At 34.2% G+C, this 22,671-nt stretch overlaps 3 protein-coding genes across 5 annotated transcripts; 2 read left to right on the top strand and 1 right to left on the bottom strand.

Moving 5' to 3' along the window:
• Window positions 1–410: 410 nt before the first annotated feature.
• LOC114370753 (adenylate isopentenyltransferase 3, chloroplastic-like) lies at window positions 411–1,791 on the top strand. Its single transcript, XM_028328148.1, has one exon. It carries the CDS (start codon window positions 613–615, stop codon window positions 1,603–1,605), a length of 993 nt encoding a protein of 330 aa, XP_028183949.1. The 5' UTR covers window positions 411–612; the 3' UTR covers window positions 1,606–1,791.
• A 5,545-nt stretch (window positions 1,792–7,336) lies between these two features.
• On the bottom strand, window positions 7,337–10,130 carry LOC114369163 (protein WHAT'S THIS FACTOR 1 homolog, chloroplastic). The gene has a single exon (XM_028326350.1). The coding sequence runs from the start codon at window positions 9,720–9,722 to the stop codon at window positions 8,571–8,573; it is 1,152 nt and encodes a 383-aa protein (XP_028182151.1). The 5' UTR covers window positions 9,723–10,130; the 3' UTR covers window positions 7,337–8,570.
• Window positions 10,131–11,101: 971 nt separating this feature from the next.
• On the top strand, window positions 11,102–16,082 carry LOC114371113 (stress response protein NST1). Of its 3 annotated transcripts, XR_003658011.1 has the most exons (10): window positions 11,102–11,181; window positions 11,609–11,672; window positions 12,804–12,966; window positions 13,067–13,647; window positions 13,861–14,034; window positions 14,144–14,260; window positions 14,510–14,689; window positions 14,946–14,992; window positions 15,414–15,804; window positions 15,918–16,082. XR_003658011.1 is itself a non-coding variant. In XM_028328531.1 (9 exons), the coding sequence occupies exons 2-9, from the start codon at window positions 11,625–11,627 to the stop codon at window positions 15,742–15,744; spliced, it is 1,641 nt and encodes a 546-aa protein (XP_028184332.1). In that variant the 5' UTR covers window positions 11,102–11,181; window positions 11,609–11,624; the 3' UTR covers window positions 15,745–16,080. The 3 variants fall into 3 exon arrangements, 2 of the variants coding, with proteins under 2 accessions (XP_028184332.1, XP_028184333.1); XM_028328531.1 differs by having other exon boundaries at window positions 15,414–16,080; XM_028328532.1 differs by having other exon boundaries at window positions 11,167–11,283; window positions 15,414–16,074.
• The last annotated feature ends 6,589 nt before the right edge of the window (window positions 16,083–22,671 follow it).

Raw genomic sequence — 22,671 nt, 5'->3', positions numbered from 1 at the left:
CTATTATGTGAGACAAGATAAGTGGAAAAGCTGCTCCAACCACTAAACGCTAGCTACCCTCTTAGCAGAAAACACCACAAACACATGTATAGACAAAATCCAAAACAAACAAAAATTAGGGAATAATAAGAAAGACCTTATCATACATATATTCTTTATGCAATTTGCCGCTCCTTGCCATATAACCCACTAAAGATAGAACTACCGTGCCCACTGATTTTCAGAAACAAGATGGCTTTCAAGAGCTTTCGTTGAGCCTTTCAGTGGACCATTAACATTTTTCTATATGGCATAAAGTTTATATAAAAATATTGGCAAAATATTTGACGACACCAAGTTCACAATCAATAGTTTATATTCACGAACAGAGCAGCAAATAAGAGTGACAGTTTTGACCTCTTCCCATTTTGTCTACGCTATATATATATATATACTCCACACTCACACCTCTCTCATTCTCAATTTACTACTCCACTTCTTGTGTGCGAGCTTCATTCAACAAACCCTTCTCAATTGACCTTAGCTAGCTCCACTTTTTGTGTCAAAAAAAAGAAATCCCACCACACCACTTGATTCTAATTTTTCTTAGTCTTGGTGTTTTTTTAGGTCATTATGACCATCTCAATGTTTATGTGCAGACTAACACAATCCATAATAAACGTTCCTTGTAGTGGGAAAAAACTGAACATGAGGCAAATTGAGAAAGAGAAAATAGTGGTTGTAATGGGAGCCACTGGAGCAGGGAAGTCAAGGCTATCCATTGACCTAGCCACATGTTTTCCATCAGAAATCATAAACTCCGACAAAATCCAAGTCTACGAAGGCCTCGACATAGTTACAAACAAAATCTCCAAGGAAGACCAACGCGGTGTTCCGCACCACTTACTAGGAATAATAAACCCCAACATGGATTTCAGCGCCAACGATTTCTGTGACACGTCATCAGAAATTATTGCCTCAATCACGAGAAGCGAACGCCTTCCAATCATCGTTGGAGGCTCCAACTCGTATCTCGAGGCCCTGATCGATGACGATGATTACAAGTGTCGCTCGCGGTTCGATTTTCTGTGTCTCTGGGTTGACGTGGCAATGCCAGATCTGCAATCCTACGTGGCGGAGCGTGTCGACGACATGTTGTATAACGGAATGGTGGATGAGCTGAGACCGTTTTATAGTCCCAACGGGGATTACTCGCGAGGGGTAAGAAGGGCAATTGGGGTGCCAGAGTTCGACGAGTATTTTCGGAGGGAAGAAGAGGTTGTTGACGAGGAAACGAGGACGAGGTTGTTGGAAGAAGCGGTTAAGGAAATGAAACTGAACACGTGCAAGCTAGCCATGAAACAGTTGGGGAAGATTCGTAGGCTGAGGAACGTTAAGAGATGGGAGATTCATCGATTGGATGCCACGCCCGTGTTTCGGAGGCGTGGTGAAGAAGCGAACGAGGCGTGGAAGAAGCTGGTGGCAGAGCCTAGTGCTATGATCGTTGCTCGCTTTCTCTATAATAGTAACTCCAAAAATAATGCTACTAACGTTGTTTCTGGTTCTGGGCTTCGAGTGAAACCAGCTACTTCATCAGAGACTGTTCTGGCTGCGGCAACGTGCTAGCTAGTTTTTTAGGTGTCGTTTTGGTGGGGAAGGACTTGTAATCACTGCGGATGAAAAGTTTTATGAAAGTAAGTTGTCTGCTACTAATTGATACTAGTACAAGTCAAACATCTGGTCTCCTTCAATTTTTATGGGAGTGTGTGTGTAACTCTATTTTTGACATGTTATATAATGAGTTTTTGTTAACCTTTGACTTTGTTCACGTTTAATATTTTAACGATTTAGGTGAGGTTAAAAACCGGGGAAAATAACTCTTACGGATGCAAGGGAAGTGAGAATAGGTCTTTGGTTTCTCCCTCAATTTTCTTATTTTCAAAAGTGTGTATATATATGATCAATATGTTGGTCGATTTGGAGAGGTTTAGATTCCTCTCTTTTTTTTTTTTCTTTTTCATGAAAACAAATTCATATTATTTCATTCAAAATACGATTGACAATACAAGAAGGAGCCTCGTCATAGTAACAAGAACTAACTTGAAATTCAGTCACTCTAACTAGGCAATGGGACAGTCGAATTCACTTGTCTCTTAACAAAATATACTTTAAAGTTTAGTAAGCCAATAAACAATCTCCTACATTAAGATATGATAATTCCGAATTAAGTCGCATAAAGAGCTTACTACAGATGCATTCTCTCTCCCTCACATGTACACTCACGTTAGGTTTTTTTAGTCACAGAAAGCATACATATATACCATCAACTAACTAATTTTTTCCCTTTATATGTTTATCAAAACTAAATGAGGGTTATTAAATGTCCTTTTACCAAACAAATAAGTAATTTTATTCATTGAAAAAGATATAAAATTTTAAAAAAAATAAGTTATACACTAAAAGTGTAAAATAATTTTATACTGATATTATGATAATTTATGATTATATAATTGCTTAAAATTATTTTAGGTTATCAATTTATAATCATTAAACTCTTAAGAATTTGTGTAGTGTTTATTTCAAGGTATAATTTATTTTGCATTTTAAGAATGTCATTCTCAAGAGTACTATAATTAGGAATATTGTTTGTGAGTAAATTGAAAAACACATTTGATTAGTTAGATTTTAATATTTATTCAAATAAAAGTTATAAGGGTGTTAAAACTTAAAAAATACATTATCAATAAAATATCACTTTCTCATTTTCATCATGCATGAGAATAAAAATAAAGTGAAACTCGATATTATCTCTTTCCCAAAAATCAACAATATTAAAAAATATTTTTTCAAAAATTGTAAGAAAATAGAAAGTAGTATATTTTTAAATTTATATTCCCGAAAATACATCTGCAATCAAACGAACACATTCTTAAATCTTCTGATGGAATTATTATTATTTAATTTGTCCTCCCCTATTAGAAAAAAGGTTAGAAAAAAATGATTCGACCGTCCCTGGCTTTGGTAAGCAAGACGCATACGAATTATTCGAGATTTCTAATGCAATTTCATCTATGCACTGTTAAGAACGAAGAATGGTGCACACCCTTGAATAGATTCCATTAAAAAGTGCTTCTTCTCCAATCATATCGCGTCCGTACAGTTGCCTAGCATCTTGGATTTCAGTGTCCTTCAAATCACACGAATCGCCGCTCTTCTCTTTCATTCCGTACCATTTATCACACATGTCATGTGTGCCCCTTCCTGCAAATAACACCATGAATATGGATAAAATTTAAATATTTATTTTTCAATTAAACGGAAGTGTTTGGTTCAAAGTTTGAGATTATCAAACTGTTTTTTCGATTTTTTAAGAGAACATCATGAATTAGTCCAACCTAATATATATAAATGTGCATGTGTGATGAGATATGAGATATGATTTCTGTTAGCTTTAATGGAACAAAAGGACCATGATATGATTTTCTTTTCCAAGCGAAAATGGTCCAGACAGTTCATCTTTTCCAACAATGCATAAACGCCTTTATGTTGTTCCTCTAAGATATTGTCTTTTCTTTCCCCGTTGGGTTGGATTCTCTCATGCGTCTTTAGCTCAGCTTTTGGTCAACGCAGTTGTCCCACTGACTACCATTCCAAAACCATATATTAGTTTTGCAAATGAATATTGAATGAAAATACTGTCCCAAAATATATAATATACAGTATTTAATGATATGTATCTTTAACTATATTACTGCGATCGATGATGCATATTTCAAAGCATTTGATATGCCTCTTGTCAATATTTTGCTCCTTAAATATGCGATCGAGTTCATTTCTCAAACTTGTGTGTGTAAAAGAACATTATTAGTTAAGAGAGATACTTTTTAACAAATTTCAATACTTGAAAATATATTAGTCACTGATTTACTGTCAAGAGATATCTTGAATTAAAAAAAAGCCTATAGACTTAAAAAGCTTATAGACTTTTTTTTTTTTGAGAAAAAAGCTTATAGACTTAAAAAGAAACTAAATTCAAAAACAAATTATATGTATAATTAACCAATTCTCTTATAATTTAAGAGTGAGAATTTTAAACATTTTCGCATACTCTCTCAAATTTATGCATATTCTCTCAAATTATAATTATCATATAAGAGAAAAAAATTATCCTAAAATATAATTATCATTTTAGTTTTCAATATAATATTAATTACTTTTTTCATCTATATTTCTTATAATATTAATGATATATAAAAAAATTTATAAATAAATTAATGATGATATATACAAAATTAATTTTATAAAATTATTATTGTCATTTATCTATTTATTATTTTTCTTGATCGGTGTAAAACAATGATAATTATATTGGGATGAAGGAAGTAATAAAATATAATCATTATTGACAATGAAAAAATCTCTTATTTACTTTTTTTTCTTAAGATACATAATTTTCCCATTATTTAATAAAAATATTTGATCACATTTTCCAAAGATCAATCAAGTTTTTTTTTAATTTTATTAATGTATATAATAATATAATTTTTTTTAAAAATAATAAATAATGACATGGTCACCTCTGCCTATATATAATAATAAGGCTTGATGACATAACAGTGTAACGTCATCATTTAAATAAAAGGAGACTAATCACAAGTATTACATTAAAATTTTTTTTAGGTATTTAATTAAAAAACAAATATTAACCAAAGGAAACTTATTTTTCAAGTATGAAAAATTTAATTAATTTTTTTTTATTATTTATCTCCAGACAGCTACCAAGTAGGTGTCGCACTATTTGGGGTCTTAACAAATTATCACTCCTAAAGTTTAATCATCTTATTAAAAAAATAAAAATATATTCACTTTTTCTTCTCAATTTTACCCTTTTTTTTTGTCTCACAACTTGATACAATTATCATCACTCAAAAAATATGCTTACTCATTCTATCACTATCTCCTTGTTTGTTGGCACGACTACCTCAAAGCCACCAATACCATATCAACAAAACCATCACCATTACTTAATAATTAGTATTGCACTTATCTTATAGTATCAAAACTATACAAGTATACAAGCAATTTGCATTGTTTTTTTCAAATAACTATATGTTCATCACTCGGGCAGAGGATAACTGGATAAGAAAAGAGGTCTCCGGCCATAGTGAAAAACTCCAACACCACGTATGCTATATCTCGATTCCCGAATACCCTTATTGTTAGACCAACAGTCAGAACCTCGAATTATCTTTCATCATATCTTCGGCATTCATGTATCTTACATGCTTATAATAAAGCTTAATATATATTTTGAATTTACACTTCACCTTTGCACCTAGTTTGGCTTTGATTCGACCAAGACCATGTGTGGTGGTACTCATACTTTTTTTTGTTATTAATCCGAGGACTACAAAAGAGGAAAGTGTCCACTCACAATGGATCAAGGTGAACACCGAACTTAGGTTACGAGTATCCGTCTAGCCATGAGCACTGTCATCATAATAGAATAAACACGATATCCTATAAATATAATTTTGAAAGCACTTCGCAATTCGCATTGTCTCAGTCACTCTTCGCCGATTGCCGCTACAAAGCTTTCTAAATAAGGATTTATCCAATAGCCTCAAACTTTAGTTTAAAGCACAACCTAAATTTATCCTCGCCGTTTGGCCTATATAGTATGCCCACTCTTATGAGAGATTGAAAGTAGAGATGGACACGTGGATTTCAAAAGGGTTGTCGATACTTTATTTTGTTATTTCCTTTCCACTATTAGGAAGGGTTATTATTTGCATTATTACTGTCCTTTTACTGATTTGTTTTCACGAAACAATGTAGGTAAATACACCAACCTAGCTCGCTATAAAAGAAAGAGTGAAAGAACAGTTCCTTAAGTTCTTCCACCAGTTGCGTTTGATTTTGTCTTCTCTAATGGATTTACAAGTAGAAAGGGAACTTTTCATAATATTATAATAGTACTTATATATCTAAGTTATTTCAACTTTATAAAGACTGAATCTGATGTATTAGAACTTTTCCATTCACATTAAATATAAATTCAGGTAAATATAATTATATGAATACTTTCTGTTTTCACCGTGCTACAAGCCTACAATTCGCTTTTTTCTTTTTCGACTTTTTTTTTAGAGTGCTACGGCACACTTTGTTTCTAACACCCGATGGCACAACGAATCAGAAACGATAACCATAACTTCAACCTTAAAACCGAACACAAGATTGGATTCTTTTCCACTACCAAACTTTCATGGCATCAAAACGTAAGTTTGTCAATCATATTGGCCCACCGCACGAGTAAGTGACATTACACGATTCTCCAATGCTGATTGAGTACTGATGCAAAGGTCTAGTAAGGAAGGGAGGCAATAGAAGTAGGAATTCACACACACATTGGTTGTCCATTTCCCTAGCCCACCGGCAACAGTTTTCTTCTTGAGAAGTTTGGTGGTGACCCTGGCTTTGGTCATTCCCGTGTCCCTCATCATCACCAGGGGATGAAGGAGAGGGTGGTGGTGTGAGTGGTGAAGGTGGTAGTGTTGTGGTTGGAGGCAACATTGCACAAGCATAGCTTACTAGTGCTAGTTGGGATAAACAAAGTGGATGAAGAGATGGTGGTGGAAAAGGAATAAGTGGTGGCATGATCTGGCTCTCTATCTTTGGCACAAATGCCACAAATGTCAGAGCTAGAGTTATTAAAATGAAAATCTTGACTCTCTTCATTTTGTATCTCTTCTTTCTCTTCAGTTCAGTTAATACATAGGAACCCAAAAGCGTGTTAATTTTCATATGGCCCCTTGGAAGTATAACTGCTTAAATACTTGCAGATTCGTAAGATTGTTCCAAGTAGGTGGTTAATAAGATGAATTGCGATAATATAAAATGAGAATGTGTGGAGGTCCTGCATGATTAGTTGCTATTTCAGTATTTGTCATCCATTTAGTGTGATGACTTAGTAGGTGACAACAAACTATTGTAAATGGGGGTTTAGAATCACCAACCTTGTTCCTGAAAAATGTTTAGAATAACTCATCTCGCAAAGGTGAGAAGTGTGGGCAAGGGGTGTATTTGTTAATGCGCAAATTAATAACATGCAGAACAAACGAGTGAGAGACCAACTGGTGGACTTTTCTAGCAGAAGGTCCTATAAATTAGAAGATATTTAATGTGAGAAACAAACATCTAATGAACATCATTTTCTGCTCCCACCAGCACACTCCTTGTTGATGATCGAAGATCTTCATCCAACAACTTCCAGTGTGTCTGTTAAAGTACAAAGTACTTCAACATAATCTGATAACCATAACTTTCACAAAGATAAAGCAAAAGAAAGACGAGAAGATTTCTAACTGATTCCTTTTGAAAGAAAAATTGTTAATACTTAATACACACAACCTCCTTAACAAAAGAATTGTTATTGTAGAGCCTTCAAATAGAAGTTGACTGTTGGAAACAACCTTTCTTTAAGTAACATATAGTAGGGCAATCCAAAGCCTTATCCCAGCAATCGAAAAAACTATTTCTAGAATTTGAACTTATAACCTCCAAGCTACGAGGAAAAATAACTTTACCATTGCGTAACATACATGATAGAATGACAAATTTAATTTCTTTACACTTTCCTTAATAGGTTTCCAGCTGTTCCTTGAAACATGAAAAGCAAATACTTCATTGCTGCTCAAGGTAATTTGGTAGCAGAATTTGGTCATCATCCAAAAATGGAACTCATTTTTTCCATCCTTAGCAGATATACAATGTGTATTCTTCCTCTTTGAATTATCAGAGGAACATCCTGCGGAAATTCAGCATTTTCCGCATTTTGTGGCCTCCAACAATGTACTGCCGGCTTGATCTGATACCAGAAGCATTATTTGGAGCACTGTAATTCTTAAATTTCAAAGCACAATGAGTTAGATAAGGGTAAACACAGGTTCATTCACAGCCTCCTTCTAGCAAGTCCAACTTAGATATTTTATCATGCATCTCAAAGATGGGTTCGAATCCCTCTCTTTCGGAATCTTTACCAAATTCATCAATATTACTCATCACAATGCATACCATTATTTCAAATTTTTTTGAATAAAGTTGGTTGTCAAATAGCTCAAGCACTATCGGCAAGTTTACAACTAAGTGCATTTTAACAAGATGGATTGAAAAACACTCAGCTTCCAACATTTTCAAGATGAAATAAAAAATATTTCAAAGAATACAATGCAGTACTTTGATTTCTGATTCTGACATTTTGACATTACGTTAATTGTTAACCACTATCACAAGTAAAAGGAAACATTATATGAACAACAATCCCTCCCTACCCTCCATATTTAAAATTGGTTTCAACAATGCAAACATGGGGGGGAAAATGGTCCGTAGACATATTACTAAGCCAAAAACTTGTTACTGAAACATTCTTCAATAACAGAGTCCTAAGAGGAAACCATTCAATTTTTCTGCAGCAATTCATGCATCTTAAGACTAACAATCATACAAAGTGAGAAAGAATGTACTCGCCAGGAATGGTCAAGCTTTTATACCACAAAAATCCTCCAAATCAAAAGCTCTTCATATCCATATTTTCATTCACTAACTTTAGTAGCCAATAACTCCATATCTTCCTTAACCTTCTCTTGCTTCAACCTCAACTGCTCTGCTCTTTGCCGCCACCCATCCTCCAACAACTCAACAAACATATCCTTTATCCGGAGCAGAGGATCGCGGTCAATCAACTCATCGCCTCTGTACGCTTCTCTCAACACCGCCGTCTCAATCCCTCCTTTCAAAGACAGATAGAATATCCCCGAATGCCTAGTAAAAGTGGTGGAAAACGCATTCGAAAACCTATACTCGTCGCAAAACTTTCCGAGAATCGGCACAGGAATCCTCTTGTGCAAGGAAAGTGAGAGCAGTTCATGGAACACTCCAACGGACCTCTTCTCCATCTCTCTAGAAGCCTGATCCAAATGAGACACATCCTCATAAGGGGACACGTAATCAAGCTCCATCCAATCCCTAATCCACTCCCTCATCTCCTTCTTCAACACAAACCCTCGTGGAAGCTGCACATTGAAACTGGGCCTAACCCTAATCCCCAAACGCTCACTCTCCTCTTCAGCCCTTCGCTCAATTACAGATTTTGCAAACTCGGGGTTCCAATTAACCAACTCCAGAAACGATTTCCCCTCCCCAGGAGAACCGGTTAACCTAAAATATTCCGGATACCTAGGAACCAAATCAACCAAGAAATCGTTGGGGAAGCCGAACTCCCTCTTCACGTGAAGTAGCTTGTCAGCACTGACAACCTTGTTCTTCGACATCATTAACAGTTTACACAACTTGGACACGATGAAGGGCTCGTTGTCGAGGAAAACGCGTCGCTCCTGGTGGAGGAATCGGCGGAGGCGGTCGGTGGGGCGGAGGAAGCGGACCGGTTCGGTTTTGGGTTTGATGCGGTCGTAGTAGACGTCGAAGAGGCCGGGGTTTTGGTTGAGAAAGGTTTCGGCTTTGAGCTTGAGGCGCATCCTTTCGCGGCGCTTTTCGAGGTAGCGGAGAGGGATGACCTGGCCTGGTTCGTTGAGGACTTCTTTGACGACGCGGGCGCATTGCTTGTATCGCTTGTCCAACTCTATGGCTCGGTCGAGTTCTGGGTCCTTGCGCCACACTACTTTCAGGCTTGATATGGATCTCGCCTTGAGGTGGGAGAGGGTGTGGCTTTTGCTTCTGGAGAACATACCTTAAAGCTTCAACTTCAACTAGCCGCACAGCCACCAGCACCACCAAGCATACCTTAATCAGAGAGGTTTTCACTTCGAATCATGGATATAACAAAATTGGCTTCTTTAGTAAAAGATAAATGTCATTTGTACGAGAAAAAAAAAAAAAAACTCAAATGGACTTGAATGGGCCTGTTACACTCAAAAGCTTGAGAGTCCAATGTATCTTTTTTTCTTGCTGCCCAATGCATCTAGTAGTCGCTATTTCAGCTGAAAATGGAAAAAGCAACGCCGTACTGGGAAAAATGTATATGTTCGCGAATGAGGACGACGGAGACACTGTCTCGTCCTGTGTTCAGAAACTTCCCTTGCTGTTGGCATCCTCAGAGACTGTCTCCGTCTGTCACACTCGACTCACACCACACCAATTGTGATAAACGCGCTGCTGTAATATAATTAGGGTTGCTTTAATATTTTTTTTATTAATATGATTGAACCAACAACTCACATATACTACCTAACTGAGAGAATTTTGATTTTGAATTTGAATTTCAACACATAATTAGTTGAATTTTAATTAGATAATATATTATTAGATCTGTTTATGTTAGTTCACTATTGATCGGGTAATACCTTATTAGATCTAATTAGATTAAAATAGTTCAAATTTAATGAAAACAATAATTTGATTTGTTATATATCAAAATTTATAATAAAAAAATTGACAAATATCCCTTTTTTCCATTCTCAAACAAATCTTGTAAGAGTGTATTTAAAAAGAATAAAATCAAATGCTCTTGCTAGTAGAATAATATGATCTCAAAGAGTTGACATAAGGATGTAAATTTTGATTGCATTCGTATAGTAGAAACAATTTATTTAATGGAATAATTCATGTTCGATCTCATGCAAAAAATTTCCTTAGTATCACGAACCAAATAAATATTTAACCTAATGGGTTTGAGAACATGAGTAATCCCGCCTTAAACCACAAAGAATAATATGCATAATTCAATAAAAGTGATAATAATTCCTTAAAACATTTTCATTTAAGAAAAACTTCTTAAAAATGATTTCATATAAAGAAAAATGACTTTGTAAACACATTCATTCAATACAAAATCTCAGATTTATTATAATAATAATAATATAAAAATAAATTCAATATCATTATAGCCTATAGGCTTTAAATAAAAAATAAAATATATTTTAAATAAAAGACAAAAGAATCTCTCTCTTTTTGTTTTTTAATCAAAAAGATAAAATATCTCTATATCATATTTTAAATAATCAAAATAAAATAAGCGTGTTTTGATTTGATCCCGTATTTTTTGGCCATGCAAAAATATTTTGGACTGAAATTTCACATTAAATATCCAATACCTTAGCTTGGTAACTTTCCATATTTCCACAGAATAGGAAATAGCGTAATTTACGTGTGCTCCTTTATTCAGTTCCTCTTCTCACACTGGTCAAGGTCACTCGTCTCTTCTCCTTCTCCCCCTCTCTATTTCTGTTTCTCTCCCGATTTTCGCTTCCCAATTTCTTCCCTCTCATATCATCTTAGCTAGAAATTAAGGTATCTGATTCTGAGGGTTTTCATTTTTTCTTTCTTACGTGAGTCACAGGGTTTTTCACTTTAGCATTAGCAAGCGATTTTTGTTTGCCAACGGGTTTAGCTTAACAAAATAAAGGAGAACCGATTTGGGGGAGAGTGAAAAAAGAACTTTTCATTTTGCATATTCGATCAGTTGTCGTTTTTTTAAATGAATTCATCAACCCTAATTTTTCATCACTTTTAGGTTTTATTAATCGTTTTACGTTTTCCTAAACATGAACCCTAATTCTATTCATAAGTCATGAACCCTAATTAAAAAATTCTCTTTATTTTGGGTGCTTTGCAGATAGTCTATCTTGATCATGGGTTTCAATTCTGTCTATAGAAACTTGCAGGAGATATTTCCGCAGGTATAACTCTTTCCTTCTTTTTCCCCCGAAAATGTGATTGCAGATTATTCTATTATTATTTTGTTTGAACTATAATTATTGGTTGCTCTGCCATCTAGTGTTTTTGTGTAATTGTTATGAATTGTGAAGTTGATTGGAATTCAAATATAAATTAGTCAAATAAATTAAAGATTATGAATTGGACTCTCTAGCTGAGCATTATGTGCATGAACAGTTATATTTTGGATGAATGGGTATTGTTTCTATTGTAACTATTACTTCCTCTGTTTTTGGTGTGAAGGACTGGTAATTGGTTGCATCACATAACGTGATCAGCAAAAAAGTATGTTATGAATGAGTTTACTGATGCCAACAATTATCTAAATCATCGAACTTTCTGAAATCTAGAGTATTTATAAAGATGTACTAATCTCATGGTAGTAAAAATCATGTTTCAAGACATAGAGTCGTATGATTTGACTTTCTTGGACTCCCTTTCCATGTGCATCCCTTTGCAAACTTGTCGGAGAGCAGAATTGCTGGACTTACCACGCTGGATCGCAAGATCGTGAAGTTGAGCGCATTTCCAAGTTTGCCAGCATGTTATTTTGGGCCAAACAGGGTGTCTTTTTTGTTTTTTATTCTGTTTTGGGCTTTTAAACCCTAAGTCCAAAATGCCCAATTGCTTTCAGTGTACACAACCTGACTATTACTTTGTTTTCAACTCTAATTATTACCTTGAAGCCTAATAACAGAATGAAGTTACCGCCTCCTCCTCTGCCCACACTTCTCATTGGTGCAAGTCCCATCCTCACGAACCACCTCGAATGCCGCAAACACTGTCTGAATTTAAGCTTATTTAATGTGTGGTATATATAAGTGTTTCTTTATCATAATTTACTATGTACTATGTATGTTAGATATATATATATATATATATAAGAATTTATATGCATATTTATTTTAATTTTACAAGTCTTGTAGAATATATGTTTCGAGTTATGATTTCATGATTTATGATTCTATGACCCCTTTCCGAGTTGGGGTAGAATCTCGAGTTTGACTACCATGACTAATCTGTGAATGTGACTGACTTGATATCAATGCCTCATCCTAAATGATGCATGTGCCTTATCATTTTGCACTGAACAGGTTGATCCCAGGCTACTGAGGGCTGTAGCTATTGAACACCCAAAGGATGCTGATCTAGCAGCTGGAATAGTTCTTGCGGAAGTCATCCCGTTCATGTCCAAAAAATTACCTGCTGCAATTCCTCCACAGCACAATGACCATGGAGCCCCACTAGATGTTGAAGGTGCAGATGCTTATTATGTACATTCATTTCTATGTAACTGTACCTTGTTTGCATTGAACTTGTTTACTAATATATTTCTCATGACTTGTTCAATCTGTAGTTGAAAGTGAGGAAGAAGGCAATAGGTTGAGGCACTGTCAGCGTGTTGATGACGTAAATGTGGGGCCTTCCTCTACTTTGTCAAATGGCTGTAATTCAAAAGATGATACTGAAAAATTTCTTGGAATGGATGATATTAAGGAGCTAGATATTTTTCAGAATGCTGAAGATAACTTCATTGGGGAAACCTTGAACGAGATTGCTCAGGAGATGTCAAATGGCTTTATTCAGGAGGAAGATAATGAAAATTTTGAGAGACAACCTGTGGATTTTGATTGTGAAAATTTGATATCTTCAGCTGATGATTATGATGTCACCCCAAGTCACAGATTGGAAGAATGCGAAACTTACTTGATTGAGTTAGAAAGTTCTGAAGCTCAAGAAGTTTGTCATGTTCAAGGCGATACATTAAATTCTAAAGATAGTCTTCAATCAGAATTGGATGCTGGTTCTTCTACTGCTGGTGGCAATACTAGTGATGTTGAAAATGATAATGGTGCAAAGAGTGCAGGTAGCCAATATAGTCAAGTATCCAGGATTGATCTGCTTGAGGAAATCATTGATGAGGCAAAAACCAACAAGGTATTATTATTTATTAGTCCTACATTCTTATATTTGGATGTTATTTATAATGATATATCATATGTGGGAGAAATTGTGAAAGTGACATTAAAATCATTCCTATATTGAATGATGACTTGACATATTATCGATGATTAGACAATACAGTAGATAGGATATCAATGTGTGTCTTATTAATACTTCTGCCATTAAGATTTTTTGACACTGATGCAGAAAACGTTGTTTTCATCAATGGAATCTCTTATCAACTTAATGAGAGAAGTGGAAGTTCAGGAGAAAGCTGCAGAGCAGGCTAATATGGAAGCTGCTACTGGAGGGTCTAATATTCTGGCCAGGATAGAAGAATACAAAACAATGCTGGTGCAAGCTAAAGAAGCAAATGACATGGTTTGCATATATTAACAAAATTTATAAATCTAAAAGTTACAAAAATCTTTGGTGTTATTATTTTTTATGTGAAGAACAAGAAATATTTATCCTCAACATTTTCTTACAGCATGCAGGAGAAGTTTATGGGGAAAAAGCAATTCTTGCAACTGAACTGAAGGAACTTCAATCACGCTTGCTCGGCTTGTCTGATGAAAGGGACAAGTCTCTTGCAATTCTCGATGAGGTGCTTTACAATTTAGTGTGTCATTAGAAATTTAATCAAATACTTTGCTGCACATATTCCCACATTTCAGAATACCTTGAACACCTTACTCACTATTGTAATAATCGGAATCATCTCTGTTAGAAAGCATGTGATTTTAAAATATTGGTTATGCATTGAAGCCTATTTCGTTGTGCAATTGAATTTCTTAATTTGATGTTAAAGGAATAAAATTACTAGCAACTTATTTGGTTCATCTCCTGATTCCAGATGCGCCACATTCTTGAAGAACGACTAGCTGCAGCAGAAGAATCAAGGAAAGCAGCTGAGCAACAAAAGCTGGAAAAGGAGGAATCTGCACGAAAGGCTCTTGTTGAACAGGAGAGACTGGTGGAGATGGTAGTACATGAATCACAAAGACTACAGCAGGAGGCAGAAGAGAATTCAAAGGTTAGTAGTGTTTCTCTTGTTTCTAAACCTTTTTTTAAAGTAATATTTTGGACAAAGCTCCTTTAATGTGAGCTTGTTTTTTTAAAGTGAAGAAGGGTATATCCATCCACCACTAAATCTTTAGTGGGTTAAGAACTTAAGATCATAATTCACTTTAAAATAAATTTAAGGAATGGTAAACCCTTATTTATTCACTTCAGAGGCAAACTGAATTTAGAGTTGTTTTTTGATTATTGCCTCCTTTTCATCTCCACAGTTACAGGAATTCCTAATTGATCGTGGGCGGGTTGTTGATATGTTGCAGTAAGTTGTTTTCTGTTTAAAATGAAGTTGCATTTTTCTGCCTTTTCTGGTATTAATATTGTCTTAATCCAATTGTGTTTGCTGTTAATTGTTAAATCTTTTGTGAAACTTACTGTTGGTTTCAGATTATTAGGAATGTTTGTCATCCTTTTTTATGTAAGATTAATCTTGATTATGGTGGTGAAGTTCATTTTATATGGTCATTTTGTTGTACTGGAAGGCATTTTGTTGTACTGGAAGGCATTTTGTTTGACATCATTTTCCTGAATTTGTTGTTTCAGCCTAACTAGGACTTAAAGATTCTTTCCTTTCTTCCCTCAACATGCATATTTTTGTAACTATATTATGAAATTTACGGTTTTGTAGTTGTGATATTTTTGTACTTTCCAATCTAATGCTTACTTTTCATTTAACTTTGCAGAGGGGAAATCTCTGTTATTTGTCAGGATATTAAGCTTCTAAAAGAGAAATTTGATGCTAATCTTCCGTTGAGTAAATCCTTCACCTCAAGCCAGACTAGTTGCAAGTTAGCTTCATCAGGTTCTTCCCACAAAACATTGGCATCTGATGCGGGTTCTGACCATAGTGAGTCATCTGGAATACGTAAGACAAGCTGGACAACCTCAATTGAAAGCCTTTCTTCCAAGATTGGGCATGACGAGGAAAAATCCAAAGCTGATCACAATGCTCTTCTTGATGATGGGTGGGATATTTTTGAGAAAGATGCAGAACTGAATTCCGGAGTTTGCTGACTTTTTATTCTGCTGAGAGGGGGAAACATGGGGAGTTAATGCTAATGTTTATACAACAAAATAAACCTTAGAATCCTTCGATGATTTTTCTTTATGTTTCAGTAGCATACTAGCATGCATACAATTTTTATGTAGTCCTCTTGGGGAGTTAATGCTAATGTTTATACAACAAAATAAACCTTAGAATCCTTCGATGATTTTTCTTTATGTTTCAGTAGCATACTAGCATGCATACAATTTTTATGTAGTCCTCTTGAGTTTGGGTTCTCATTGTTTTCCAGATTTTGTATAGAAAACGTCACAGCAAATTACTTGATTTCTTCTTTCTCATCTGTAAATGGTGATTCATTTATCTTTATCTTTATTTAATTACTGAGATGGCTGTACAGGCGAACGACGTGAAGGGATCCTGGTTTTGTGAGCTGCTAAGCACTAGGCAGTAAGATCTATTCAGAAAACTTGGGTGATGTGAATGAACGTTGTGGAATAATTGATGACCCAATTGTACCTACAAAACGTCGTGATAAACCAAATAAGATCTTGATCATGGGTCTGAAACAACCCGAGATTCTGATGGATCCAAACCACCAATTCAAAAAGAAATATTCGGATTGATTTTCAGTTAGAGTCTCCGGTTTAAATTTTAAAGAATCTAATCGATATACTCGATTAAATGATTATATATAAAACAATTTTTCTTCACTTGTTTATCTGATTGAACTTGAAATCTGCTTTCTTCAAACTTGATATGTTGGCATCTCAAATTTCTCTCTTTTATTTTTTACTTGTAAAATTGTACAAATAACATTTTTCCGTGTAACAAAAAGAAAATAGCATTTCTCTTTACGTAGATTGGAGGTCTTGACCATATTTTTTCTTTATTTATATTATTTTTAGACAGTCTTTTAACTATCTTCATTTCATAAGTTCAACTATTTTTTTTCTCACAAATTTGATCCTCTGTGATTTTTGTTCGTGTTTTAACTTGATATCTAATTATTTGATGAAAATGTTGGAGGGCCATATTGAACCCTCGGGTAAGTATAGCAAGACTAATGTGATACTTTACTGTATATCAAGAATAACGTTGCCAAGTTAACAGATAAATTGAAATTGAGAATGATAAGGAGAACAAAATTGTAATCAGGCCAATCTTTGACAAACATGGAGTGGAATTTAGTTGCAAACTCTGACAAAGTAAGTACTCATATCCATTTGATTGTGTTGTGAAATAACATAAGAAAAAGACAGAAGAGAATTACAGATTGTTGCAGGTCAGGTAATTTTGTGTGTGGAATAGGTTGTTCTGTTCCACTACCGGTTTGTGTGTGACCAAATTGCAGGTTTTCTTTTTATAGACATTCGTGTTTTTCATGCCTTCTACTATTCGGCTATTTGCTACTTATGTTTTGGATGCAATCATATTCCATTGCAACACCAAGTAATTTGGTACATATTTCGTTACAAAGCTTTTAAAGTTACATTGGCTGCTCGTGAAAAATGACGGAAAATCCTTATGATCATGCTTTCAACAGTTCTAGATTTTTAACTTCCCCATCCCTCCCTACGCTAGAAAAAGGGATGGTTAGTTTTTAGGTCTTATTTATATAAACATCTTAATAATGATTTATCAGAAACCAAATTAAGAAAATAAAACAAATTAATTTTTTTAATAAGTTAAGTTTAACTTATATAAATTAAAATTAATTTTTAGAAAAGCTAAATAAAACTTTATATATGTTAGTTCTTTTAGTGCACAAACGGTGGCAATAAGATTTAATTTGAATATATGACTTTGTGTAAACTATCCAAATTTTCATCACTGGCCGGCTTTAGTGAATTTCTATAAATTAATTTGTGGTTAAGTTGATTTTAATTTATAAGAAAAAATATTTATTTTATTTTATTCTCTTATAAATATTTATTGAAAAATTTATCCAAACAGATTTAATCGGGTTAAAACTTATGTTTATTAGCTTTCTTCCTTCCTAGTAAGTTCAGTAACACTTTTCACTTTACAAAATAAATTTGAATATCAAAACTGAAGGTAAAATGCAATTGCAAATTAATCCATTATATTTGACTTTTAGGGTCATTGGATTAATGTTGGTGTTCCAAACCTGACCCAGTACACATCCAACTTGACTCAATAAGTTCAAGTCGCCTGAGACCAGAAACCAAGCAACACAAGGTGAACTGCCCTCAAACAACCTAGGAATAACTCAAACCCTTCTACCTTCTCACTTAAGGGTAAATTTTCTAACAGACAGTAACTATTATATTATCAACATAAGGAAAAAGACCAATAAAAGTGACCTAACAACACATACGAGATATTATTTGAACCCTTACTACCTCTTAGACTTTCACTCTCACTTTTTTTTTTAAATCGGAAAATGTTAGCTGTTAGTTTTGTAAATGAGATCCTTTTTTCTTCAACCACCAAATCAACTTTAATTTCACCCTCAGTGACTTGAGCATTGAAATCTTTGTAGGTAACAACTTACTTTTTGCATCCCACTTGAAGACTCATTAGAGAACTTTGAAGTCTTTGAGCATTCGCATTTTGGCCTATATAGTGAATCGTAAGTGGTACGCGATCCCTAGTCATGGGTTGGTAAGGAACTATTGCCAATTCATTGACTTCCAAACAGTTGCACATAATAATAGACAACTGGTTTATGGATTGATTTATTATTTATTTCAGCAAGAAACTTCACTGAATAAGTCCACAAGTTTCAAAGTGACATTAAAGGGATTGTAATTAAGCCTGGGACATATGATGCTTTCGCCCTATCATCTGGCACAAAAGCGATAAAACTAAAAGGCAAATTAAGGTCGTGTTTGTGTGTCATTGTGTGTGTGTGTGATATCAAAAAGAAATTAGACATGAGGCTCAGTTGTATCTTCAACTTGAATTATATATAAAAAAGGCTAGTTTGTGTTAATATACATGTTCAGCAGGAACACCTGCTTCATATAGCCCCTTTAATTACCTACCTACCCTACCCCCTAACATAAACTATGTCACTTTTGACTCTTTTATAGTACAGACACCCCAAAAGTTTCCTGAGGGTACAATACAAAGTCTCACTTCTCTCAGTATGGTTTTCAGCAAAAACGAACCCCAAATTCTGCTTGAACATAGGTCAAGCCATTTCTTCAACTACTGGACCAAGCTCTGATTGATGATACTTTCTTTACTCGTGCCAGCACAAGAGTAACACAGTGCATCTCCAAATTATGTAAAGCCTTGTCCTCTGCTGCCGAACTTGTTTGGAACACCTCTCCCATGACCGAACCTTAGAACCTCTAACTGAGAATACATTAGCTGCCATTTGCTTTTGTTAATTTGTGTGAAGTTATTTTCAGGACTTGTTTTAAACCTGTTGTGCGTATGTGGTATATATATATATAGTGGAAGAATTTGAAGATATGAAGGAAGAAAATTTGTGGTCGATGGCATGGTTTCAGCATTGGGACATGTCCCACTAATCCACCAAAGATGACAAAAGGGACTACTCATCCACTATTACTAACCCTAGGGTCATCCTTTGCCCCCCCCCCCCCCCCCCCCCCCCCCCCCATCGTTAATGCATATCTCTTTTGTGGGATGTGTCTGCATCATCTACTTTGCTACATTGTATGTTATCTTCTTTTTTGTTTTATTTTCTTTTTGCGTATTTAAATAAGACATCAATGGGAACCCCTTGTATGATTGTATCTATAAAATAAGGATGACCAATGAATGGTGATAATGTAAAATAATATGAATACATTGAGTGTGGTAAGTTGGTTGCAATTAAATATAAAGACATTCTTAATGACAGTTATACAATAGGTTATAGGTCTAACCATCATTCTTAATCTGCCCATTTATAGGTCAAATAAAATATTAAACCAGTCGGTGGATGAAGTATTATGGATATCATCAATCATCATGACTAAATAATGACATTATCTAACTACAAAAATGTTCAAAGGCATATGACTCGTATATGCAAAAGAAATATTTTATGATCGTTAAATGGCGCTGCCACTAGTACCATGCATGTGGCACAAGAGGTCCAGGAGTAGGAAATATCTTCCTCTATGAAACATCTAAGCCGTTAATTTTAAGGTTGGAAAAGAAACAATAAGAAAAACTAAAGGTGGAAACTGGAAAATTCTCGCTAGAGTAGGATATAACAATTTTTCCAAGATGATGAATTGATGTGCTACGTACGTACAGTGTATAAGTCCAAGTCATGGTTGACATGATTCTCAATTTCTCGTGACAAACCGCAATTATTCTGCATGAGCAAGCTGACTCATGTACACGATGCTTGTAGAATATAATACGGACGACATTGTCTTTTGTCCCTTGTGCCAATGTTAAAATATTATTCCTTTCCTTCTCTCGGAAGAGTTAAAATTAATGACCTCAAATTCCATATGATATTTAATATATATCATTTTTTTCATATACTAGTAATTAACACTGTCATCATTAAGATTTCATAACCCCAGCAAAAGACTGAAAGACACAACCAAAACACAAAAACACTAGCTTTTATTAGCATAGCACATTACCCCCCGGTCAGAAAAAGAAAAAAAGTAATTAAGGAAAAGAAGAGAACTTGAGAGAGATTTCACATAAAAATTTGGTTGGGGTGAATGGCATTCATACACTTGGATACTACTGGTGGTGACACAATTAATGTATTAGTCCTCAGTCCTCACATTGATGTTGAATACACCTAAAATAGAACATGCTTTTTCCCCCACGAGGCCATAAAACATAATCATGTGTTCTCAAAGAACATTTTTGTTGAAGGCAAATCCTGTGCCCTCTAGTAGTGGCCATGATCACGTGTACTGTGTTGGCTCAAAGCAGAACCAAGTCGTTGTTGTTGTCGACCTGACATGCCTTGCGCTTATCATTGCCGGCACCTATGAACCACGTTAAATTCCTTAATGTTGTTGAAGGAGGAGGAGCTTCTTCGTGGTGAATTTCATTTCGTCTTCTAAAAACGTGCTCTCGCTCTCACTCTCACATTTAAAAAAGATTAGTCCCACATCGCTCTGTGAGTCTGCTATTCCAAAAGTAGACAACGTGAACGTTATTGAGCTATTGGGTTATGTCGTACACGTGTGTCTCTGGCTATGAGCTTTCTGTCACGGGACCCGGCCCACGTGCAACACTCTTTTCTGATTTTTCGCGTGGGGAACAAACTCGAAACTTGAATAGGTTTTCTTGTTCTTGGCCTAAAAGATAAGAAGATTTCATTCAAAATAAAAATAGCTATTAATCATTCATTACTTACATTGTCATGCATTAGTTTTCTTTTTTGCTAATACCTTAAGGGTTAGTACTATTATACATGTATTTTATTTCATGTCTCATTTTCGTCTTATTTTTTTTCTATTTTAATTTTTCATTACATCATTTATTAGATCTATTTTTTTTTCCCTCTTCTTTCCTTCCATTTACTATAAAAATAGTGTACAAATGTACATGCATGCAACATTTTCCATATTTGAATGATTACTTCTAATCTTATATATACAATCATTTTAACTACTTTGGACTGAGAAATTTAGTTAATGAGTTGGTAACATAAAAAATTTCAACAATTTATATTTTTTTTTTCAGAATTATCTTCAAAAAATAAAACTATTGAGATTCCATTATCTTATTTCTTTCCACTTAATTATTGATGCATCTCTACTTAAGAATATTTTTGTAAAAAAAAAAAAAGAAGCCAATTAATGTAGTAGATAATTTGGACAGGTCATATGAAAATAAAAAAACAAGTTTTGAAAAAAATTATAAAATGGACCAAAGTAGTAATGTAAAGAGAGAAAAAAAAATAGTAAGAGAAGTTGTGCAAACAAAGCTTACATGTCCTTGAGTGGATGAGTAAAACAAATTGAAAGGATAAGATATTGGTGGTGCAGCCGTGTGATTGTGTACCCCATTTGCTGGTCTAAAGTTTGAAATATGATCACTCACCTCTCACAAGTCACAATTAGATTGTCTTGATACAGAGACTAAAAGATTCTCTCTAGACTCAAGAAAAGAAAAGAAAATTATTGCAGATACCCATCCCTTCACAGCTTAATTTTTGGCCGTAGCTAGATTTCAAGGGAATTTTCATTTTCGGCTAAGATGCTATCCGTCTCTTGAAAATAAAACAAAATTAAATAAGGGAGAAGGAATATTATCTCGTAAAGATAACGATATGTTGCAGCATGTATGCTTGAATGATTACATGCAATAGTAATTCTACATTGGTTTCATGAGAATTGCTGACAAAGAAATCGTACCTACGCCTCATAAGTATTTCAATCATTACGAGAATCATGTCTTTGACTCCATCTCACTCTCTAAAAATAATTACTCCATTATATGTAAGGGTATAATTGAAAACAAAATATAGAAATTAACTTAAATTTACTCTTCCCATCTCAAATCGACTTTTTAATATAATATTAATTATTTTTTAACAAATACTCATAATAATTAATGTCATTTTAATTTTTAATCTAATATTAATATTATATTTTTTAACTATTTAATAAAGTTTGTTATATAAAATTACTATTTTTTTATATATATTTATTAGTTTTTGTTGATTGTGTAAAATAATGGAAGGATATAAAATATCCTAAGTTTTTTATTAAAAAAAATACTAAAACAAATACATGAATGGATAAACAAGTAAACTAAGCTTGATGTGGGCATACTATACTAGCGGTATAATAGTTCAGAATTCAATAAAAATACCACGCGGTTAAAGTTAAGTAATTTCACACCAAAAAAAGAGAAAGATATATACCCCACAATCTTGATAAAAAAAAATACTGCATTCTTCAGTCAAAATAACTCATATTTCGACTATGATGTGATTAGAATAAAAAATTATTTTTTTAAAAAAAAGTAAA

The sequence above is a fragment of the Glycine soja genome, chromosome 10 (genome assembly GCF_004193775.1).
Source record: "Glycine soja cultivar W05 chromosome 10, ASM419377v2, whole genome shotgun sequence".
Taxonomy (NCBI): domain Eukaryota; kingdom Viridiplantae; phylum Streptophyta; class Magnoliopsida; order Fabales; family Fabaceae; genus Glycine; species Glycine soja.
This window is presented reverse-complemented; position numbering and strand designations above follow the sequence as displayed.

What these genes read in the sequence shown, in the direction of transcription:
- LOC114370753 (XM_028328148.1), top strand. Translation starts at nt 613, where the DNA reads ATGACCATCTCAATGTTTATGTGCAGACTAACACAATCCATAATAAAC.
- LOC114369163 (XM_028326350.1), bottom strand. Translation starts at nt 9,722, where the DNA reads ATGTTCTCCAGAAGCAAAAGCCACACCCTCTCCCACCTCAAGGCGAGA.
- LOC114371113 (XM_028328531.1), top strand. Translation starts at nt 11,625, where the DNA reads ATGGGTTTCAATTCTGTCTATAGAAACTTGCAGGAGATATTTCCGCAG. An exon ending in AGGCAGAAGAGAATTCAAAG is followed by an intron (nt 14,690 to 14,945) that starts GTTAGTAGTGTT and finishes TCATCTCCACAG; the next exon opens with TTACAGGAATTCCTAATTGA. An exon ending in CGGGTTGTTGATATGTTGCA is followed by an intron (nt 14,993 to 15,413) that starts GTAAGTTGTTTT and finishes TTAACTTTGCAG; the next exon opens with AGGGGAAATCTCTGTTATTT.